General features: G+C 38.7%; 1 protein-coding gene across 3 annotated transcripts in view; it reads left to right on the plus strand.

Annotated features, from left to right (window-relative positions):
• MAST2 (microtubule associated serine/threonine kinase 2) overlaps nucleotides 1-21,218 on the plus strand; it is a 178,182-nt gene that overhangs the window by 129,311 nt on the left and 27,653 nt on the right. For 2 of the 3 annotated variants that reach the window (XM_077752130.1, XM_077752131.1), the window contains exons 4-6: nucleotides 15,898-15,973; nucleotides 18,742-18,762; nucleotides 20,643-20,721. In XM_077752130.1, coding sequence (XP_077608256.1) covers nucleotides 15,898-15,973; nucleotides 18,742-18,762; nucleotides 20,643-20,721 — 176 coding nt within the window. The remainder of the gene's footprint in view (nucleotides 1-15,897; nucleotides 15,974-18,741; nucleotides 18,763-20,642; nucleotides 20,722-21,218) is intronic. The other variant, XM_077752132.1, reaches the window with a different exon arrangement.

The raw sequence follows: 21,218 nt of genomic DNA on the forward strand, positions 1-21,218 counted from the left end.
AGAAACTGAAAGGTTTAAACCCCCCCCTTTTTATTGTTTATTTATTTTTGAGAGAGAGAGAGACAGAGTGCGAGCACAAGGGAAACAGAGGATCTGAAGTGGGGTCTGTGCTGACAGCAGAGAGTCCTATGTGGGGCTCAAACCTACGAATGGTGGATCATGATCCGAGCTGAAGTCAGATGCTAACTGACTAAGCTACCTAGGTGCCCCAGATTTAACTCTTGCTTCACTGAAATGAATTCCAGGTGAATTTTAGATTTTTTTTTCAGTTTCATTAAGGTATAACTGATAAATATAATTGTAAGATATTTAAAGTATATAACATGATTTGATATACGTTAAATTATAGATTTAAATGTGAAAGTCAAAACACTAAACTTTTATTACAAAGTATGCAAGAGAATATCTTAAAAGAGCATACAGGGAATTTTTTTTTAAGAACATAAAGGAGAAGGTTAATACATTTGACTATCTTAAAATTAAGGCTTTGTAGTCATCAGAATATATTGTGGGGGCACTTGGGTGTCTCAGCCACGTAAGTGTCTGACTCTTGTTTTCAGCTCAGGTCATGTTCTCACAGTTAGTGAGTTCATGTCCCTTGTGGGGCTCTGCACTGTCTGTGTGGAGCCTGCTTGGGATTCTCCCTCTCCCTCTCTCTCTGCTCCTCCCCTCCTTGCTTTTGCCCGTTCTCTCTCTCTCTCTCTCTGTCTGTCTCTCTCTCAAAATAAATTTAAAAACTTAAAAAAAAGATACTGTGAAAAAGCAAGCCACAAAGTGGGAGAAGATAATTATGATGCTTAAAATTGACAAAGGGCTTGGATTCAAATCTTTTAAGAATTCCAGCAAATCAATAAAATAAAAAATAGAATGATTGAAAAATAGCCAAGTGACTTGAACAGGAGTTAGTTAACAAAAGCAATACAAATGGCCAATAAATACATGAAAAGATAGTTTAATTTCTTTAGTAATTATGGAAATGCAAAATAAAATCACAGTGAGACTCTTATTATGTGACTACCAAAAATGGCTTAAAATGACAAAACCAAGTATATATAAGTATATGAAACAATGGTAATCCTTAAACACTGCTGGTGGAAGTATAAGTTGGTACAGCCATTTTATAAAAACAGATTGACATTTTTTTCACACAAAATTTAAAAATAGACAAAGTAGAACATGAAATGGCACTTATTTGTATGATTCCATTTCCATGAAATGTCCAGGATAGGCAATTCCATAAAAACAGAAAGTAAATTAGTGGTTTGCCAAGGGCTTGGTAGGAGAGGAGAATGAGGAGTGATTAACAGGGACAGTTTCCTTTTTGAGTGATAAAAATGTGCTGGAAATAGATAGTGGTGGTAGTTGTACATCTTTGTGAATATACTAAAAACCACTGCGCTGTATACTTTAAAATTTGAATTTTATAATATATAAATTATATCTTATTTTTAAAAACTGTATGAGAAAAAAACTAAAGTATTTAGAAATGCATGCTTAGTTGATAAATCTATACAGAAATGATTGCTGTAAAAGTAAGGGCAATGTTTACCTTTATTGAGATAGGGGAGGGACGATGGAAGGATTATGTAAAGGTATTTTGGAAGATGGTATTCTTAACCTGGGTGGTGATTACATAGAGATTTGCTATATACTTATATTCCTTTATAACTAGTTAAACTGTGCAAGTGAAGGAGCTGGCTCAAGGTCAACTGACTGTTCCCAGTTCTATTTGTTTATATGTTTCATTATATATAACTTTGTTTCTCTAGGCTGGATGACTACTTGCTTTGAACTATTTCCTCCAACTGCTAATCTGTTTGGTCAATAGAAAAACCTGCTTTGTAGGCTGCTGGACTTTTTGTCCTGATGAGATTTTTTTTTGTCATTTTGATCCATTCCTGGCTGTTTTTATAAAAGAGTTCTTCTCAATAATGTGATTATTAAGAGTTAAATATTTTCGGGGTGCCTCCATGGCTCACTTGGTTAAGTGGCCATCCTTGGCTCAGGTCATGATCTTGCGGTTTGTGGGTTTGAGCCCCGCTTTGGGCTCTGTACTGACAGCTCAGAGCCTGGAGCTGCTTCAGATTCTGTGTCTCGCTCTCTCTCTGCCCCTCCCCCACAGAGAGGCACTCTGTCTCTCTCAAAAATAAACGTTAAAATTTTCTTAATTAAATATTTTCTTCAAAATGCTGATATTCTAACATCTTAATTTTCCTTTTTTAAAAACATATTTTTAATGTTTTAAGAGAGAGAGAGACAGTGTGAGCAGGGGAGGGTCAGAGAGAGAGAGGGAGATACAGAATCCAAAACAGGCTCCCAGCTCTGAGCTGGCTGTCAGCACAGAGCCCAACATGGGGCTTGAACCTATGGACTGTGAGATCATGACCTGAGCCGAAGTCGGACACTTAACCGACTGAGCCACCCAGGCACCGCTCATTTATTTTGTTTCTTAAATTCCACTTATGAGTGAAGTCATATGGTATTTGTCTTTCTCTGACTTACTTCACTTAGCTTAATACTCTCTAGCTCATCTGTGTTGTTGCAAATGGCAAAAATTCATTCTTTTTTATGACCAAATAATATTCCAGTGTGTATATATCTCACATCTTCTTTATCCATTCATCAGTTGATGGATACTAAGGCTATCTTTTTCCCCTACTGAACAGAATATTTGATATACTTTGTAAGAATAGAAAGAATGCAACAAGGATTAGAATTTTATAATGTACATTAGATATTTCTGTAAAAGATATTCCATTTTTCAAAGATGTTTCCCGTTTCTCTGTCTTTTCTATTTTTCTCAGAGCCATAAGCAGTAATTACTACTCTCCTGAGTAATCTTCTCTGTTGTTTTGGACAGTAATTACATCTTTATGTTTCCATTCTTCATTATCACCCCCCCTCCCCCGCCAAACCCCTTTTCCTTTCACTACACAGTCTCACTGCACTGTTTCACGGTAACATTGTACTCTGCTCAAATTCCAAGAGCCTGAACAAAAGCTAGAGGCCCAAGGATTTCTGAGTATTGATTTAGTAGCAGTGCCTACTGGTACAAACCTTCTATTTATTCATAACTACTATAATAGAAATGAAAGCTACCTTAATGAAAAAGGAACTCAGGAATGAGATCATTAAATATAACTAGACACATGTTAAATACAAATATCATGTATTTCCTGATTAGTATCAGTTAAGTATCTAAGCTGTCTATCCCAAATCCTAGTCTCCGAGAAAAAGGTCCGAGACCATTTTAAGCAAGGTGCTTCATATTATCAGGTCCATTTTTAAAACCACGAGATCCTTTGGAACAATCACTTTACTTTCTTTTTATCAGAGATTTCCACTGGCCCTTTTGTTGGCAGTCCACTCATGCCTGCACTCTTGCAGTCTCCTTTGCCTTTGTTTTTGTTGTGGGATTCTCAAAGAGCTTTTCTAGGCCGCGTGCGACTAACCAAGGGGGAAGGCAGAGGATATACGTATGGCACCAGGAATTTTTTGTAGATCCAGAGCACAACTGGAATGATGACACGGGGATGCACACTGTCCTCCCGGGCTGGAGTTCCTGAACCACAGCTACTGGGTCCACGTGGCAAATTGGGCATTGGCTGCATGGAGCCCTTTGAATTTGTATTTTTGTATTCTTTGTATAAATACCTAGTAGTGCAGTTGCCAGATTATAGGATAGTTCCATTTTTTAAGTTTTTATTTAAATTCCAGTTAGTTAACATACAGTGCAATGTTAGTTTCAGGTGTACAGTACAGTAATTCGACACGTCTGTACAACCCCGGTGTTCATCACAAGTGCACTCCTTACTCCCCGTCACCTTTTTAACCCATCCCCTCACCCACCACCATTCTAACGTCTTAATTTTTCCTCAAAATGAGACCAATTCCAATTATTGATTTTATTCTCTCAAAACCATCATATTAGTAATTTTGGCCTTTTTAAGGTAAAATGAATTTTGCAGAAATAGAGAAAACATAGGAAAAGTAGCACAGACTTTTTAGGCCATGGCATCTGGTGGTATAATAAACAATTTCTCTGGTCTTTGTCTCAGGTTCCTGGTATAGAGCTTCTAGAAACCTTGGAACTTCCTGAGTGATAGGAGTGTCTTGGTTAGCTAATGGGCAGTTCAAAGTAGCCCTTTAGATGGCTTCAAGATGGAGGCTTGGTCACCAGGAAGGAAGACTAATTGCATGTTTAGAAATTTGGAACTCTGGGCCATCCTGGGGAGGGAATAGGAGCTGAAGATTGAGGTCAGTTTTGTGGCCAATCAACTGTGCCTGTTTTAGTGAGACCACAATAAAAACTGTAGACACCAAAGCTCAGAGTAGAACATTCTGATTAGTACACACATTTGTGTGCCTGGAGGGCAACACACCCTGATTACACAAGGAGAGGACACAGGAGCTCTGCATTCCTTCCCTGACCTTCCCTATGTGCATCCTTTGTAATAAAACTGTACTAGTAATTACAACACTCTCTGAGTTCAAGAGTTGTTCTAGTGAATTATTGAATATGGAGGAGGGAGTTGTAGAAACCTCTGAATTTATAGTCTATATGTCCAAAGTACAGGTGGCTTTGGCACCTTTCTCCCGACAAGATTTATGGCTGATGTAGGAAATGAGGTAGGCTTGTGGACCTTGCCCCCATCTGTCAGCTCTGCACTAACTCTGTGGTTGGTGTCAGAATTAAATTGCAGTATACCCAGTTAGTGTCAGAATAGTATCTTTTGAAAAGTCTAGTGGAGCCTGGCCAGTTGGAAGGAATACTTCTTACAATCTGTTTATTATTTTGTCAGCTTTCAGATAGTGGGACTTCATTATTATTTCGCTTTGAACTACAGAATATTTTTTGCCAGACATTACCATCACAGACACAGGCAACGGATTTTGGCTGTGTCCTGGCAACTACCACACAACTTGCAAACCATTTCCTTACTTTGTTGGCCATATTTGATATTAAAGTGTTGAACTGTGAACCAACTCTAAAAAGTTTTAATGAACAAATGCATAAACCTTAAAAATTGATCAATTAATAAGTACTTACCTTATTGACACAGGAATAAAGATGAACCGTACAGTGTGTTTAGTTATGGTAGATGCCATCAAGGATTTAGAAATAGGTCAACAGAGGAGAAACAGGGGACATACTCAGTTTAAGACTTAGAAAAAGCCAGGGTGCCTGGGTGGCTCAATCAGGTGAGCATCTGACTCTTGATTTTGGCTCACAGATTGTGAGATATTTGGCTCACAACATGTTGGGCTCTTCACTGTCAGTACAGGATCCTCTCTCTTCCTATCTCTCTGTCCCTCTCTCTCTGCCCCTCATCCTGTAGTACTATCTTGCTCTCAAAAAAAAAAAAAAAAAAAAAAAAAAAAAAAAAAAAAATAAACACTNGGGTGAATATATTCTGACTTTGTTATGGTCATATGGAGGCCCTAATCACCTTTCATTTGACTTATTGAAGAAACCCCCTAACTCCTTTTTTCTTTTTACTCAGTCCATTCTAAATTTTGAAATAGGAGGGGCCCCTGAGTGGTTCAGTCAGTTAAGTGTCCAACTTAGGCTCCGGTCATGATTTCGCAGTTTGTGGGTTCAAGCCCTGCATCAAGCGCTGTGCTGACAGCTCAGAGCCTGGAGCCTACTTGGATTCTGTACCTCCCTCTCTCTGCCCCTTGCCCACTCACACCATATCTCTCTCTCTCAAAAGTAATAAAACATTAAAAATTTTTTTTTAAATTTTGAAATGGGACATTTTTTCCCCTAATGTATCACTTAATACTTGTCATTCTATTACCTATAATTTTTGAATAGCAACATTCTCCGAAGTGGTTCTCTAAAGATCTATTTGGGTATGAGGGGGAAATAATAAAACTACTTATATTTTACAAAGAAAAATGAGAATTAAATCAGGTTTTACTAGTACTTAAGTATGGATTGACACCAGTCTACCCACATTAGACCCTATGTCACAAAGTGTACATAATATACCATGAATAGAGTTGAGTCCCTATATACCCCCAGTCATCTTTTTCCTTGAGCATATGGTTACACAATTGCAGCTTATAGGTGCATCCACCCCNTTCTAATTCCACTATAGTTGACATACAGTATTATGTTAGTTTCAGGTATACAATATGATTAAACAATTCTATCCATTACTCAGTGCTCATCAGAATAAGTGTACTCTTAATCCCTTCACCCATCTCCATCCCCACCCTGGCAACCACCAGTTCTCTTACAGATGCATTTTCATGAAACTTTGTAATACAGTATGGAGGAAACCTTTAAAATGGTTTGTATAAGAAGGAAATTTACTGGTTATCTTGTGACAAATACTTAAAAGAATGGCCAAACTAAATGTTGTAGCAGATTTCTTTTACAAAATGTCAAGTGCTCCACATTTGGTGAACTTTTCTGTGCTAACAACTGTTTTTTTTTTTTTTTTCTTAAATAGTTTATTGTCAAGTTGGTTTTCATATAACACCCAGTGNCTTCAGCATAATACCCTCTAGTTCCATCCGTGTTGCTACACATGGCCAGATTTCATTCTTTCTCATTGTCATGTAGTATTCCATTATATAAATATACCACATCTTCTTGATCCATTCATCATTTGATGGACACTTAAGCTCTGGTTTTTAGTAGTGTGCTGCCTAGGGGTTAGGGATGGAGGGTGGGCAGCAGTGGCAGATACTCTTAGTCTATCCCTTCAAAGTGAAGGTGGCATGTAACAGTGAAAAAGTAACTGCATTTTGAAAGAAATTTGTGCCATGGAGAGAGCATTTTGAAAATGAGTCTTTGGAAGTGTTCCCATCTGTATGTGGTTTTGTTGACAAATTGGTGCCACCTATTAAAACAGGTAAATCTGCCTCATAAAAACATTGGAAATAACATGTTTCTCCTCTTCCAAATAAAAGATTTAATAGATTTTGAACCTATTTGTTAAAAATGTAACTTTATAAACCTTTCTATTTGTCTTGAAGAAAAACTACTTGTTACCACAAGAAGATAGAAATTTACCATCCTTTGGGTGGAATTGAAAGATTAGTATCGTGGTCTAATAAATAGCCAGTAATGGACTTTTTCCATTGGGAGCTACATATCTTTGTGACATTTATTTTTCATCTATAATAAAACCAACTCACAAAATAAATTTAAAAATTAAATTGCAAAAAGACCTAAGACTTCTAAAAATGTGAACCATCTTCAATCACACTACACTCAAAAAAAAAGGGGGGGGGGCAAAAAATTGTGTGCCATGAATAAAATTTAACTTACAAAGTATTTGTTTTAAAGTACGTAATTTGAGGGGCGCCTGGGTGGCTTAGTCGGTTAAGCGTCCGACTTTCGCTTAGGTCATGATCTCGCGCTTCGTGGGTTCGAGCCCCGCGTCGGGCTCTGTGCTGACTGCCAGCTCAGAGCCTGGAGCCTGTTTCAGTCTGTGACTCCCTCTCTCTCTGACCCTCCCCTGCTCACGCTGTCTCTCTCTCGCTCCTAGAAATAAAACATTAAAAAAAAAATTTTTAAGTATGTAATTTGATAAACTTTTTAATTTTTAAAATTTTATTTAAATCCAAGTTAACATATAGTGTAATAATGAATTCAGGAATAGAATTTAGTAATTCATCACTTACGTATAACATCCAGTGCTCATCCCAACAAGTGCTTTCCCTAATGCCCATCACCCATTTAGCCCATCCCTCCACCCAACACCCCTCCAGCAACTCTCAGTTTGTTCTCTGTATTTAGGAGTCTCTCATGGCTTGTCTCCCTCTTACTTAATTTTATTTTTCCTTCTCTTCCCCTATATTCATCTATTTTGTTTCTTAAATTCCACAAATGAGTGAAATTACATGATATTTATCTTTCTCTGACTTATTTCACTTAGCATAATACACTCTAGTTCTATCTACGTTGTTGCGGATGGCAAGATTTCATTCTTTTTGATTGCTGAGTAATATTCCTCTGTGTGTGTGTGTGTGTGTGTGTGTGTGTGTGTGTGTGTGTGTATACGTACACATACCACATCTTTATCCATTCATCATTCAACAGATGGACATCATTTGGGCTCTTTCCATAATTTGACTATTGTCAATAGTGCTGCTATAAACATTCAGGTGTTTGTGCCCCTTTAATCAGCATTTTTTACCCTTTGGATAAATACCTAATAATCCACTTGCTGGGATGCAGGGTAGTTGTATTTTTAATTTTTTGAGGAACCTCCATACTGCTTTCCATAGTAGTTGCACTTTTTCCCCTTTCTCCACATCCTCGCCAACATCTATTGTTTCCTGAGTTGTTAATTTTAGTCATTCTGACGGTTGCAAGGTGGTATCTCATTGTGGTTTTAATTTGTATTTCCCTGATAATGAGTGATGTTGAGCATCTTTTCACCTGTCTGTTAGCCATCTGGATATCTTCTTTGGAAAAGTATCTATTCATGTCTTCTGCCCATTTCTTCACTGGATTGTTTTTTGGGTGTTGAGTTTGATGTGTTCTTTATAGATTTTGAATACTAACCCTTTATCTGATATGTCATTGCAAGTATCTTTACCCATTCTGCAGGTTGCCTTTTAGTTTTGCTGATTGTTTCCTTCACTGTGCAGAAGGTTATTATCTTGATGAGGTCCCAGTAATTCATTTTTACTTTTGTTTCCCTTGCTTCTGGAGACATGTCTAGTAAGAAGTTGCTGTGGCCAGGGTCAAAAAAGTTGTTGCTTATTTTCTTCTCTAGGATTTTGATGGTTTCCTGTCTTACGTTTCGGTCTTTCATCTGTTTTGGGTATGGTATAAGAAAGTGCTCCAGGTTCATTCTTCTACATGTTGCTGTCCAGTTTTCCCAGCACCATTTGCTAAAGAGACTTTTTTCCTTTGGATATTCTTTCCTGCTTTGTCAAAGATTAGTTAGCAATATGTTTGTGGGTTCATTTCTGGGTTCTCTGTTCTGTTCCATTGATCTGAGTGTCTGTATTTTGTGCCAGGACCATACTGTCTTGATGATTACAGCTTTTTAATACAGCTTGAAGTCTGGAATTAGGATGTTTACAGTTTTGGTTTTCTTTTTTAACATTACTTTGGCCATTCAGGGTCTTTTCTGGTTCCATGCAAATTTTAGGATTATTTGTTCTAGCTCTGTAAAGAATGCTGGTGTTATTTTCATAGGGATTGTATTGGATATGTAGATTGCTTTGGGTAGTATCAACATTTTAACAGTATTTGTTCTTCTAATCCACGAACATGGAATGTTTTTCCATTTCTTTGTGTCTTCAATTTCTTTCATAAACTTTCTATAGTTTACAGCATATAAATCTTTCACCTCTCTGGTTAGGTTTGTTCCTAGGTATTTTATGGTTTTTGGTGCAATTGTAAATGGGATCGATTCCTTGATTTCTTTTTCTGCTGCTTCATTATTGGTGTATAGGAAGGCCACAGATTTCTGTACATTGATTTTATATCCTGAGACTGCTGAGTTCATGTATCAGTTCTAACAGTTTTTTGGTGGAGTCTTTGGGTTTTCCACAAAGAGTATCCTGTCATCTGTGAAGAGTGAATGTTTGACTTCTTCTTGTCCAATTTGAATACCTTTTGATAAAATTTGACACCTATGAAACCATCACCACAATCAAAATAGTGAATATATCTGTAATGTCTGAAAGTTTCCTCCTGTTCTTTTATAATTCTTCCTATCTCCAGGCACCCACTGGTGTGCTCTGAACTTATAGATTAGTTTGACTTTTGTAGAATTTTGTCTAAATGGAATCATACAGTGTGTTCTTTTTTTTTTTTTTTTTTGTCTCCTTGCCCTTTGCATTTCCATATGAATTTTATTTTTAATTTATTTTAATTTTTATTTGAGAGAGGGAGCATGTGTACACATTGGGGGAGGGGCAGAGAAAGAGAAAGAGAGAGAATCTTAAATAGGTTCCATGCTCAGTACAGAGCCTGATGCAGGGCTTGATCCCACGACCCTGTGATCACGATTGGAGCCAAATCAAGAGTCAGCCTCTCAGCAAATGAGCAACCTAGGCACCCTTCCATATGAATTTTAAAAACAGTTTGCCCAAAAGATAGCTGATAGAAAAAAGTGGTGCATGAGTGAGGGCAGTTGGTATTAGGAAAATCCTGTGCCTTTTCCTCAATTTTGCTATGAACCTAAAATGGCTCTAAAAAATAGTCTATTAAAAAAAAAAGGCTGCTGGGGTTTTGATTGGGTTGTTCTGAACCTATAGATCAATTAAAGGAGAATTGACTTCATAACAGTATTGAATGTTCTTACACATAGTATATTTCTCTATGTATGTAGGCCATCATTAATTTCTCTTAACATTTTAAAAAGTATTTTATTTATTTATTTATTTTTTACAAATAGTTTATTGTCAAATTGGTTTCCATATAACACCCAGTGCTCATCCCCACGAGTGCCCTCCTCCATGCCCAACTGCCCCCTTCCCCCCACATCCATCAGTCCTCAGTTTGTTTCTCAGCATTCAAGAGTCTCTCATGGTTTGCCTCTCTCCCTCTCCCCCACCATTTACCCCCTTCTTCTCCCCCATGGTCCCCCGTTAAATTCCTCCTAATCCTTCTATACGTGCAAACATATGATATTTGTCCTTCTCTGCCTGACTTACTTCGCTCAGCATAACACCCTCAGGGTCCATCCATGATGCTACACATGGCCAGATTTCATTGTTTCTCATTGCCATGTAGTATTCCATGGTATAGATAAACCACATCTTCTTGATCCATTAGTCCGTTGATGGACACTTAGGCTCTTTCCATGTTTTAGCTATTGTTGAGAGTGCTGCTATGAATATTTAAAAAGTATTTTAAATCTATTTTTAAAATGTATTATTATTGAAGTATAGTTGCGTAAATGTTTTATTAGTTTCAGGTGTAAAACACAGTGACTCAATAGTTGTGTACATCAGTGCTCACCATAACTGAGGTCACCATCTGTCATACAGTGTTTTTATTGTATTGACGATACTCCCTATGGTATATTTTCATCTCCATGACTTGTTTATAACTGGAAGTTTGTACCTCTTAGTGCTCTTCTCTTAACAGTGTTTTATATAGCTCTTGTACATTTTTTGATACATTTTTCCCTAAGTATTCATGTTTTTATGCAATAAATGGTAGTTTTTATTTTCACTTTGTGATTGTTGCTAGCATATAGAAATATAATAGATTTTTGTATATTGTACTTGTATCCTGTAGACTTGCTAAATCCATGTAACTTTGTTATAGATTCTGTTGGATTTTCTAGACAATCATGTTGTCTATGAATAAATACAATTTTATTTCTTTCTGATCTCAATGGTTATGCATACATATGTACATATGTACATAAATATTTAAAAAAGGTTGTTGGATTTTTATCAAATGTTTTTCTGTGTCTGTTGGGATGATCATATAGTTTTTCTGTGTCAGCCAATTATAATGGTGGGTTGTACTGATTGATTTTTCAGATTTTAACTAGCTTGTATTCCTGAGATAAATTTACTTCCTTGTATTCCTGAGATAAATCTAATGTATTATCCTTTTTATAATTGTTGGATTTGATTTGCTGAAGTTTCATTGGGAATGTATGCATATAGGGGCACCTGGGTGGCTCAGTCGGTTAAGCATCTTAACTCTTGATTTTGGCTCAGGTCCTGATCTCTCAGTGGGTTCAAGCTCAGTGTTGGACTCTGTGCTGGTGGCTCAGAGCCTGCTTGGGATTCTCTCTCTCCCTCTCTTTCTCTCTACCTCTCCCCCATTTGTGTGCAAGCTCTTTCTCTCAAAATAAATAAACTTAAAAAATAAAGAATGAGGGCACCTGGGTGGCTCAGTCAATTGAGAAAAATTATCTTAATTGTTTGGTAGAATTTATCTGTAAGACATCTGAGATTGATGTTTTCTTCTTTCAAAGGTTATTAATACGGATTCAGTTTCCTTAATAGGGTCTTCCTTTTAATCTAGTCTGACAATCTGTGTTTTTTAATTGGGGTTTTTAGACTATTTACATTTACTATTGTTGATATGGTTTGGTTTAAATCTGTTTTTCCTATTTGTTTTCTAATTGTCCCATCTGTTTTTTTCTCCTCTTGCTTTCTTTTTTTTTTTTGCTTATTTGGGTTGGATGGTTTTTTAAAAAAATTTTCTTTCTTAATGTTTTTTTTTAATCTATTTCTGAGAGAGAGAGAGAGACAGCGTGAGCAGGGGAGGGTCAGAGAGAGAGGGAGACACAATCCAAAGACAGGCTCCAGGCTCTGAGCTAGCTGTCAGCACAGAGCCCAACACGGGGCTCAAACCCACGAACTGTGAGATCAGAACCTGAGCTGAAGTCGGACACCTAACCAACTGAGCCACCCAGGCGCCCCAAGGAGTTGGATGGTTTTTATGCCACTTATCCTTTATTGGCTTATGAGCTATAACTCTGTTACTTAGTGGTTGCATTAGTGTGTATAGTATATATCTTATTCTATTATACTACTTCACGTATAGTATAAGAATAATACTATTTCCATTTTCCCTCTTTCAACCTTTATGTTGTTTTCAAACTGGTTATTCTAGTATGTTACAAATCACACACCACCTTATTATTTTTGTTTAAACATTTATTATTTTTTAGAGATTTAAATAATAAGAAAAAATCTTATATGTTTTCCTATGTAGTTAACTTTTTAGTACTCTTCATCCTTTTGTATACAACCGTATATCCACCTGGTATCATTTTCTTTCTGTCTAGAAGACTTAAAAACATTTTTAAAAAATATTTTTTATTTATTTCTAGGAGAGAGAGAGAGAGAGCATGAGCAGGGGAGGGTCAGAGAGAGAGGGAGATACAGACTCTGAAATTGGCTCCAGCCTCTGAGCTGGCAGTCAGCACAGAGCCCGACGCGGGGCTCGAACCCACGAACCGTGAGATCATGACCTAAGTGAAAGTCGGACGCTTAACCGACTAAGCCACCCAGGCACCCCAAAAACATTTTTTTTTTAACTTGTAGTGCAGTCTGCTGTTAAGGGAATTTTTGTTTTAATCTGAGAAGATATTTATTTCACCTTGTTTTTTTTTAAATATTTATTTTCACTGGTATAATGACTCTTAACTACCCAGAATTAAGCCATATTTTACAGGTTTTGGACATAGTCCTCCACAAAATTGACTTTACTTTAGACACCCAGCTGCAAGCTTGGAGTTCCCAGGGCACCCATAATTCTGACCAACCGGATATAAATTCAAAGGTTCCCACTACCTCCTCCTATTCAGTAGAACAACACACAGAACTTAGGAAAGCACTATACTTACCGATAGAGTGTTATTGTTAGGGGGGAAAAAAAGGATATAAATCAGAACCATCGCACAAGAGATTCATAAAATGAGGTCTGGGATGGTCCCACATGTGAAGCTTTCAGTGCCTTCTCCCCATGAAGTCTGGATCCATCACCCTCCCAACACATTGGTATGTAACAATATGCAGACTATTAGCCAGGAAGCTCACCAAAGTCTTGGTGTCCGCAGTGTTTACTGTGGTTTCATTATGTAGACATGATTGATGGACTCACTGAATATGTGATTGAACTCAGTCTCTAGCTCCCCCTCCATTCCCTGAAGTCAAACTGTTGATGAATAGCTTAAAGCACCTCTAACTACATGGTTGGTCTTTCTGGCTGGGCCAGCCACCATCCTGAGTCATTCATTTGCATAAACTATCAGGCTCCACCATGAATAAGAAAGACACTCCTATCACTTGGGAAATTCCATGGTTTAAAGGCTCACTCCCAGGAAATGGGGACAAAAGCCACCAAATGCATAATAGCTAGGTATAGAATTCTAGGTTCATAGGGTTTGTTTTTCCTTCCATAATTCAAAGATATTGCTCTATTGTATTTCTACATTAGTTATAATAAGAAATATGCTATAATCCTTATCTTTGTTCCTCTCTATATAACATGTCATTACCACCCACTATCCAACTGTTTTTAAGATTTTTCTTTTTGTCAAGAGTTTTGAGCATTTTGATTATAATGTGCTTTGGTGTAGTTTTCCTCCTCTTTCTTTCGCTTAGAGTTCTTGGAAATCTTGGATTTCACACTTGTATGTTTGTGTAATTTTTTTCAATCAAATTTAGAAAAATTTTAGCCATTATTTCTTCAACTGTGTTTTCTGTATCCTTCACTCTCTTCTTTGAGAATTGTTAGGCTGCTTGAAGTTTTGTCTCATAGCTTAGTGATACTCTGATGATGATGATTGTTGATGATGATGATTTGCAGGGGTTTTTTTTCCTCTTAGTTATTTTTGACATGTGTGTGTTTTTTGAATCCCTTGCATTGGTCTTAGCACATGGATGATTCTTTGTGTCCTACCCCATAAGCAGCACCACACATATTCCTTGGAAGGGCAGTAATATTAGGGTAGGATATTCAGGAATTTCTTTGAGGCCTTCGTTGAGTAGTTTGGGGAAGAAACAAAGGGCATCTAGCTTTACATTCAAGGATCAAACTGAAGGTATTTGTTAATTTTTGAAATGACTCTATTTTAAAAGAATAGAGATTTGTTTTTTGGGGTTTTTTTTTTAATCTTTGATAATTCTGAGGAGGCCTGATACTTATTAAGTCTTGGCTAAGGAAACAACTACTGAAGATCATTTCTCTCACATCCTGGTAGCCTGTGCTAGCCAGGAGGTAGGAATAGATCATAAGAGATAGTCCTAGACACAGAGCTTGGGACTCTCAGAGGTTGTACTAGATTGAGGGCAGATCTACTAAGGCTGTGTACCTCACTGAGGCTCCCAGTCAAGGAAATAAGTGGAAGTTGGAAATGCCTCTTTCTAATTAGTTTTCCCATAGAAAGTGCGTTTATTTATTTTATTATTGTTTTCTAAATATTTTAAGTAATCTCTATACCCATTGTGGGGCCCAAACCCACAACCCTGAGATCAAGAGTCACATTGCTCCACTGACTGAGCCAGCCAGGTGCCCTGAGAGTGGCTTTACCTAACAGATACAGAGGTGCTGTGTGGGGAGGTGAGTACAGAACTGGGAGTGGTAGGCAGACAGAGACTGGCAGAGTAGTCAGTGCATAATGGAGTATGGTATATGGTACTTACTTTGACATGGACCTTTGGGTAGAGACACATTGACAGCTTCTGCCAGCTAGGAGCTTCTAAATACCAACCCCCAGGTGGAAGTTAGAACAGAGAAGTATGGCAGTCTTAGGTCCAAGAATTGTTGTAACTAGTGCAAAGGTAACCATAGTTTTGTTTGAACCTTCTGTGCTATAGGTTAGCAAGTTACAGGGGACATGTGAAAGCTAATAATTAGGGAAAATGGAGGTAATTCCTATGCTGTGAGGAAGTTGGGCATGCTTTGCAATCTTGGAGCCCTTGTATATGGTCTCTTTTAAGGAATGTTGCTCTCCTAAGTCCTCACCAAAGAACTTAAATTTCTCTCAAGCATGCATATTTCTGGGTTAGCCTTGGATGCAGTATGTGTAGATATATGTGCAAGAGACCAGGAGTCCTATTACCCTTTGAGAAATGTTTGATATGCCATGCCATCTACACCAAATGAATTCTTTAAGCCTTTGGTAAATTGGGTTATTTGACTAGGCAGATTAGAGCCTGAGGTGTTCCTAGGAGGGCAGAAAATGTCAAGTTGCTGCTGGAACTAGAATGGATGCCTGAGAGACATAGATGGTTACAGGCAACTTGGGAACAAGGAAGAAACCTCTGGACTACCAGACTTTTACAAAGAGAGAATCATTAAACTAATGGTGAGCCTGAAAACACAACCACGTGAGTGCTAAGTGCCGATACTAGAGGGAGATTTTTTTCCCCTAAAGGTTGTCACAGTCCTCCTCAGAAACAGACCTCACAGAGGGTTTTTTTTTCTTTCCCCACCCACAGGTAACAGTCCTTTGGATAGCCCTCGGAATTTCTCTCCAAATGCACCTGCTCACTTTTCTTTTGTTCCTGCCCGTAGGTAAGTTGATAGAAAGCCTCCTCTGTGACTAATGTGTATGGCACTTGCATGAATGTCAGTTAAATGTTGACTTCCTCCTTTGAGATACTGCCCTTCCAAGTGTGGGCTACCAGCCATCAAATTCCTTCCCTGCTTTCCTCACCCAGGTCATAATCATCTTGTTCAAGTTTTGCTTTCTAAAAGCCCTAGGTATTTGCATTTAGTTTAAATGGACAAGTAGATATAAGAAGTGTGGATTTATTTTTATAATCCTAAGCACAAGTCCCTGGTTTCCTGAGGATATGTTCCAAAACATAATACTCTTGACTGAGAACTATCCTACTATGATCAATGAGAAAATGGCCTCTCCTCTCAGGGGAACCCAAGGTTTTACTCTTAACTCTTCTTACTCTGCTAATTCCAAGGAGCTGGAAGGATCTCTCCTGGGGGATAAAGAGATTACAGAGGCTTCACTTATCCTCCCATGAATTTAGAAAGATTTGTTGCATTTCAGGGCCATGCTTATATTCCTCCTTGCATTTCACCCTTCTGGAAGTGTTACAAACTTATTCCTGGAACGTGGTAGCAATCCTGACAGCTCAGTCATTGTCAGGGCCTCTTGAGAAGTACTGAGCTGACTGAGATGAGTTCATTCAAACTACATACCACGGCTCCATATAAAATGGAAAAAGACTTACTTTTCAAAAATTTTTCTAAAATTCTTTCTTGGCAGAGTTCATGTTCTCTAATTTTATTTTTTATTTTTAAAAGTATTCTTGGTTAGAATCAGCATTTGGCATTAAGTCCTCTAGAAAAATCATGGCTCCAGATTTGGAACGTTTAGTGAACACAGAATGATATTTGCAGCTTGAGGCCAGACCAGTTCCTATACTTAGACTCCTTTTTAAAAAGAGATAATAGAAAAAGAACACATTCTTTGAAACAGCATTAACTCACTCTTCAAATGAAGACCCAGAAGAAATCCACCCCCTTCCTCTCCATGATTTTATATAGCTGCAAAGGACATGGATAGGTTGGGAGAAGTTGGATAGCTGACTTGCGTGCTCCTCCTGACCCAGTTGCCTTATTCAAAACAAATATCATCTAAGTTTGTCCCATGGACAGATCTCTCCTACCTTGTATACATTTAAAATCAGTTAACCAGGCATTCATTTAGGAACATTTCCAGTATAGTAATATGCTGGATTGATACATTTGTCTTCATAGTCCAGCTGGAAAGTCTTTCTTATCCCAGACTTCCTACCTTGTATGTGAACTGTAGCCTCAGATTACATCTGTGCTGGGATAGCAAGATCTGTGACCAATCTCTATAAGTGACATTGAGTCATTTCTCGTTCATTCAGTAAATATTTACTAAGCATCCAGTATACCCAGGTACTATGCTGGGTAACTAGTTATATAGTGGTAACAAAACAGCCATAAATTAAAACAAAAACAAAAACACCATAGCTCCTACTTTCTTGAAACTTAGTAGACTTACTAGAGTGTATGCACCTGTTGTTCCCTTTGCAAGAATGCTGTTTTCTCAGATCTTCACTTAATTAACTCATTCTTGTCTTTCATTTCTCATCTTAAATGTCAGCTTAATCAGGGAGGCCTTCCCTAACCTGCAATATAAAGGAGCCCACTCATTTTCCATCAAATTATCTAGTTTTATTTTCAAACAAGTACTTTTCAATACCTGATGTTTTCTTATTTGCTTGTTTTCTATCTCCCCTCAGCCAGAATAAAAGTATCTTTAATAGAGATACCTTAATATATTGAAAGCTGTGTCTCCTGATATATAATAAGCACTCACTTGGTGCTTATTGTTTGAGTGGTGGGGAAGAATAATAAACAAGCAAACATTTATAAACTGTGATAATGGTGCTGCATGAAAGCATAGGAAGGGAATGGGGCTGAAGAATATATACGGGCTGGTCACGTAAGGCCTCTCTGAAGGGGATTGACTTTCAAGCTAAGATCTGAAGGATAAGAAGGAGCCTGCATGTTGAAAGTGAGAATATAGGTTTAGACCTTTTTTTTTTTTTAATGTTTTATTTATTTCTAGGAGAGAGAGAGAGACAGCGTGAGCAGGGGAGGGTCAGAGAGAGAGGGAGTCACAGACTGAAACAGGCTCCAGGCTCTGAGCTGGCAGTCAGCACAGAGCCCGACGCGGGGCTCGAACCCACGAACCGCGAGATCATGACCTAAGCGAAAGTCGGACGCTTAACCGACTAAGCCACCCAGGCGCCCCAGGTTTAGACCATTTTAGGCAGAAGGAATAGCATGTTCCATTGGTGCCCTTGTGTCTGCTTCATTATCTGGGCTTTAGGAGTAGGATCAGCTAGGGGATTTAAGGGCCTGGTATTACCACTGAGATCCAAATAGTTCCGTGCTGGGTGGCATGAAGTTTGAGTCATGTGCATGGAACATGGAACTCTGGGCTGTCCCCATAACAGCACATAGTAGGAAAAGCAGCTAGATTTTGGTAGGGGTAGAGAAGGGGACTTCAACCCTGCCAAACAGGGTACTCAGGAATTGTGTTTGCTAGGTTACGAAGGTCTGGCTTGAGCCTTATAGGACCACATGGGTTTGCAGTATCACACAAAACACAGATTTGATGAAATGCTAAGGATAGGTCTATCAATCCTGCAATTTCACTTCAAACTTCCACACATTCCTAAACAAAAAGTTTGCCCCTGCCAAACTTGACCAAACGCCAGGGGTCAAATAGATCACTCTGGTTCCATTTGATTCTCACTGTAATGTATGTCTTTTCACTACAGCCATGGCCACAGAGCTGACAGGTAATAGTGGACTTGATGGGGAGAGGGACTGGGAAACTGCTATGCATGGCCAGACAATATGGTTTGTGGTGTTGTGCCTGGTGAGAACTGGTTGTGATGAGTCTTCTCTGACTGTGGGTATGAACATTTGGCCTTTCATATCTAGCAAAAAGGCCCTAAGGGAATCCCCTGCTGGAACCAAGGCTCAGAGCCCATATCCTTAGAGGCAAGAATTGCTGAATAGTTCCAAGGTTCTGAGCCTAGGGACAAGTTACCCTCATTCCCACAAATTTCCTCAGTCACCAAATGAGATGACCAGGCAGGGGAAATGGAGGCATCCTGTAGCGGCATTTCTTTCTGAATCTGGTAGTCCTTGCTCTTCAGATTACAGAAAATGGCCGCCCTGCAGTTTGTTTCCATGTCTATCTAAAGAAGGAAAAATGACTTGTGAAAAAGTCTATTTGACAAGGGTTTGGGAAATTTCTCCCTGAGTTAGATTAGTACTGTCTTTGCTGAGCTCCATTTTCCTGGAACTGACTTGCTTTCTTAAATAGAGCTCTCAGGACCCAACAAAGAGGTCAGAGAGAACATCATGTTTGGCAGCCTCCTGGACATTTATTTGCCTCAGAGACTAGGTTCCAGCAGTTAGCTGCCTGGGTGGCATGAAGTTTGAATCAGGTGCATGTGGCATGAAACCCTGGACTGCCCCCTTGCAGAATATAGTAGGAAAAGCTGCTGAATATTGGTGGGGGTGGGAGGAGTGCATCAAAAGGAAAAATCCTGGCAAGATTGAGTCTCTTTTTTCTCCTTTCTCTCCTTGCTTCTCCCCACTCCCCTTAACTGTGAAGTCTGGACTAAATCACACAAATCCCTGGGTCTTAGTGTTAGAAAACATGTTAGAAAACGATGATTGAGGGTATTTAACTTCTAAAGGTCTTCCATTGCTAATGTACTAAGGTTCTGTGGTAGCAGCAAAGAAATTTTCTCCATCTTCAGCCAGACCAAGCTATCCCCCCCAGGCTTCATAAGAAAAAACACTTGTCTTACAGCATATCCCATAGTTCAGGAAAGAGTCACTTGTCCATGTAATAAAAGCTTCAGACCAGATACCTGCTTGCTCTTTCTCCTCCACAGCAAAGCAAATAAGTGGTTCTCTGTGAGAAGAGCTTTGAGTTGCCTCCTCTCAAGAGCAGCAGGAAGTCTACTCCAAAATCTTATACACATCCAAGATTATGTCACTTCACTCTTCTTTCATGAGGTTACTGTCACTCTTTACAAACATTGTCAAAGACTGGTTTTATAGGCCCTAATGGATCTTAGGTAACCTTGGACTATCAAAGACTGGTTTTATAGGCCCTAATGGATCTTAGGTAACCTTGGACTATCAAAGACTGGTTTTATAGGCCCTAATGGATCTTAGGTAACCTTGGACTATTCGCCAATGATTAATTCATACTCATACACAGATGGTGATCCACTTCTTTCTCATCAACCTAGTGGCCTGGGAAAGACCAAAGAGCCTTTCACCTGGAGCCCTCTGAAAAGAATAGCTGCATTTCAGTGGCAGTTCTCTCCTTGTGGTGATGCCTTTAGCTGGAGTCCCCTGTCATTGCTTCTCTAAAAGTGAATAGGTTGAGAGTATAAAGATTTTTATTTCAGAACCACAGTATTGTATACCAGACGTTCTTATTCAAAGTCACAGACTCCTTTTTAGTCAGTGGAAAAAACACAGCCATAGGCCCCATGTGGGAGAGAGACATGAAAGCATGTACTAGACCAAGCAGTACTGTGTAGAGACCAAGAAGAGTCTTGAAAAAAAAAATGCTAATGGAAAGACAGGCAGGTCCGGGGCTCAGGGTGGGGTCCTGTAGAAACTGCCTAATATTCTTAATCTTACATAGGACTGATGGACGGCGCTGGTCTTTGGCCTCTTTGCCTTCTTCAGGCTATGGAACCAACACTCCTAGCTCTACTGTCTCAGTAAGTAGCCAAATCTTTGGCTCTACCTCCGCCACCTGGAGGAAATACTTTCCTACAGATTACTGCTACATGTCTTTACAATGTTGCAAAGTGGTTCTCCATTTTCCCTACAAAGCCAAACTCAAAGAAGTTGTTTGGGATGAGGCTGACTGGGGCAGTGTTGGCCTTTACCAGCTGTAGCCAGATCCATTTAACACTTTTGGAAAGAACTGAGCAGCATGCTCTCTGGGCGTCAGTTCTTCCTAGTGGAGTCAGAGGAGGGCTTGAGGATGGACTTTTGGTTTGCCAGACATGGGGATCCTAAGCATGGATCTTTCCCCAATTTATTTCTAGACCTGTAACCAAGAGCAGATAGACCCTTTCATGTCCCAAAGACCGAGTGGACCCTCCTTCTCCTCTTTCACCTTTTCCTTTCAAAAAAGAAGGGAAGTATGACCATTATTTTATGTTGAAGCTTGATATGTATTACCAAAAAAAAAAAAAAAAAAAAAAAAGCC

This window comes from Crocuta crocuta, unplaced genomic scaffold, assembly GCF_008692635.1.
Source record: "Crocuta crocuta isolate KB4526 unplaced genomic scaffold, BGI_CrCroc_1.0 scaffold367, whole genome shotgun sequence".
Classification (NCBI taxonomy): Eukaryota; Metazoa; Chordata; class Mammalia; order Carnivora; family Hyaenidae; genus Crocuta; species Crocuta crocuta.